This window comes from Mus caroli, chromosome 15, assembly GCF_900094665.2.
Source record: "Mus caroli chromosome 15, CAROLI_EIJ_v1.1, whole genome shotgun sequence".
NCBI lineage: Eukaryota > Metazoa > Chordata > Mammalia > Rodentia > Muridae > Mus > Mus caroli.
The window spans coordinates 75,400,097-75,401,700 of NC_034584.1; the positions used below are offsets into that span (position 1 = coordinate 75,400,097).

Below are 1,604 nucleotides of genomic sequence, written 5' to 3' on the forward strand. Positions count from 1 at the left end.
CCACATGGTGGCTCACAACCATCTGTAATGAGATCTGATGCTCTCTTCTGGTGTGTCTGAAGATAGCTACAATGTACTTGTCATATATATAAAATAAATAAAATCTTTTTTAAAAGCAAAACAAAGAAAAACAACAACAACAACAACAAAAACACCCAAGTTTCATTCTCAGCACCCACACAGCAGCACCTCATATCACCTGTAACTCCAGTTCCAGGCAATCAGACACCCTCTCTCTGGCTTCTACAGGCACCAGGCACACACATGGTACATATACAACATACATGTAGACACAACACTCAAACATAAAAAATTTAATTGAATTTTTGGCAAGGGCAGGAGGGTGCATGCCAAGGAACAAATGGGGGTCAGAGGACAACTGGTAGAAGTTGGTTTTCGCCTTTCACCATGGGAGATCAAACTCAGGCCAACTAGGCTTGGTACGAGTCCTTTTATGTGCTAAGTCATCTTTCTGCCACCAACAACAAGTTTTGAAGGCCTAAGATGTAGGGACTCTATTCCCATTCTAACAAGTGTTTGGCCTACAAACGCCACTTATCAAAGTATCAATATGTCAAAAGTTATGGATTACCTGGATATTTCTTTAAAAAAACAAAACAAAACACACACACAAAAAAAAAAAAAAAAAAAAAAAACTCCTTTCATCTTTTTAAGGGTGCTTCCAAGCAGAGAAAGATCATGACAGATGCAGGAAGAGGCTGAGTCAGACTTGTCCATGCTAAGGCAACATCACTGATGCCATGAGGGATCCTAACATCTTCAGTGTGGTTAAGATAACAAACTCAATCCCTTCATGTTTCACTGCTAACAGTCACTGCAGTAGGGACAGAAAAACAGTACAGAGAACGCTACTCACCATCATTTAGGGCTTCAATGGCAGCCCCCTTCTTCTCATTTGCTTCATCCATCATCTCCTCAGTTATCTAACAGGAAATTAAAGGTTAGCTCAGAAGTAGTGAAGAGATAAGTAATACAGACTGTCTTAGAGGTGGCAGTCACTATCCATGCACTCATGCACTTACCTCTCTAGTAGTGAAAACCTACAGAGAATGGTTTTGCTTGCTTCTAAGCATCTTTCCCCGTTCATGGGAACAACCCATAAAAATTAAATCTAGTCTCTTCATAAAAAGTGAATTAATGCCTTTCATATTTCAATCATAGAAGATTGAGGTCTTATTCCTTTATTCCCACAAAAATCTTGTGAAATCCTACTTATAAGCACAAATAGAAAGACCAATGCTGACAGCACAAAGATTAGCAAGAATATGTTAAACATTCTATCTGAAGTCAAATGTTTGGCAGTAACTTTAGCCACAACACCTCTACTGTGTAAAATAATACCTGCAAGTACTGATTAAAAAAATGATCTCTGAGCCAGACGTGGTGGCGCATGCCTTTAATCCCAGCACTCGGGAGGCAGAGGCAGGCAAATTTCTGAGTTTGAGGCCAGCCTGGTCTACAGAGTGAGTTCCAGGACAGCCAGGCAATACAGAGAAACCCTGTGTACTGGCTATTTTTGTGTCAACTTGACACAGCTGGAGTTATCACAGAGAAAGGAGCTTCAGTTGAGGAAATGCCTCCAT

General features: G+C 40.3%; 1 protein-coding gene across 1 annotated transcript in view; it reads right to left on the minus strand.

Annotated features, from left to right (window-relative positions):
* The window catches only part of St13 (ST13 Hsp70 interacting protein), a 39,142-nt gene that overhangs the window by 20,454 nt on the left and 17,084 nt on the right, over positions 1-1,604 (minus strand). Inside the window, exon 5 of the mRNA XM_021182758.1 lies at positions 878-944. Coding sequence (XP_021038417.1) covers positions 878-944 — 67 coding nt within the window. The remainder of the gene's footprint in view (positions 1-877; positions 945-1,604) is intronic.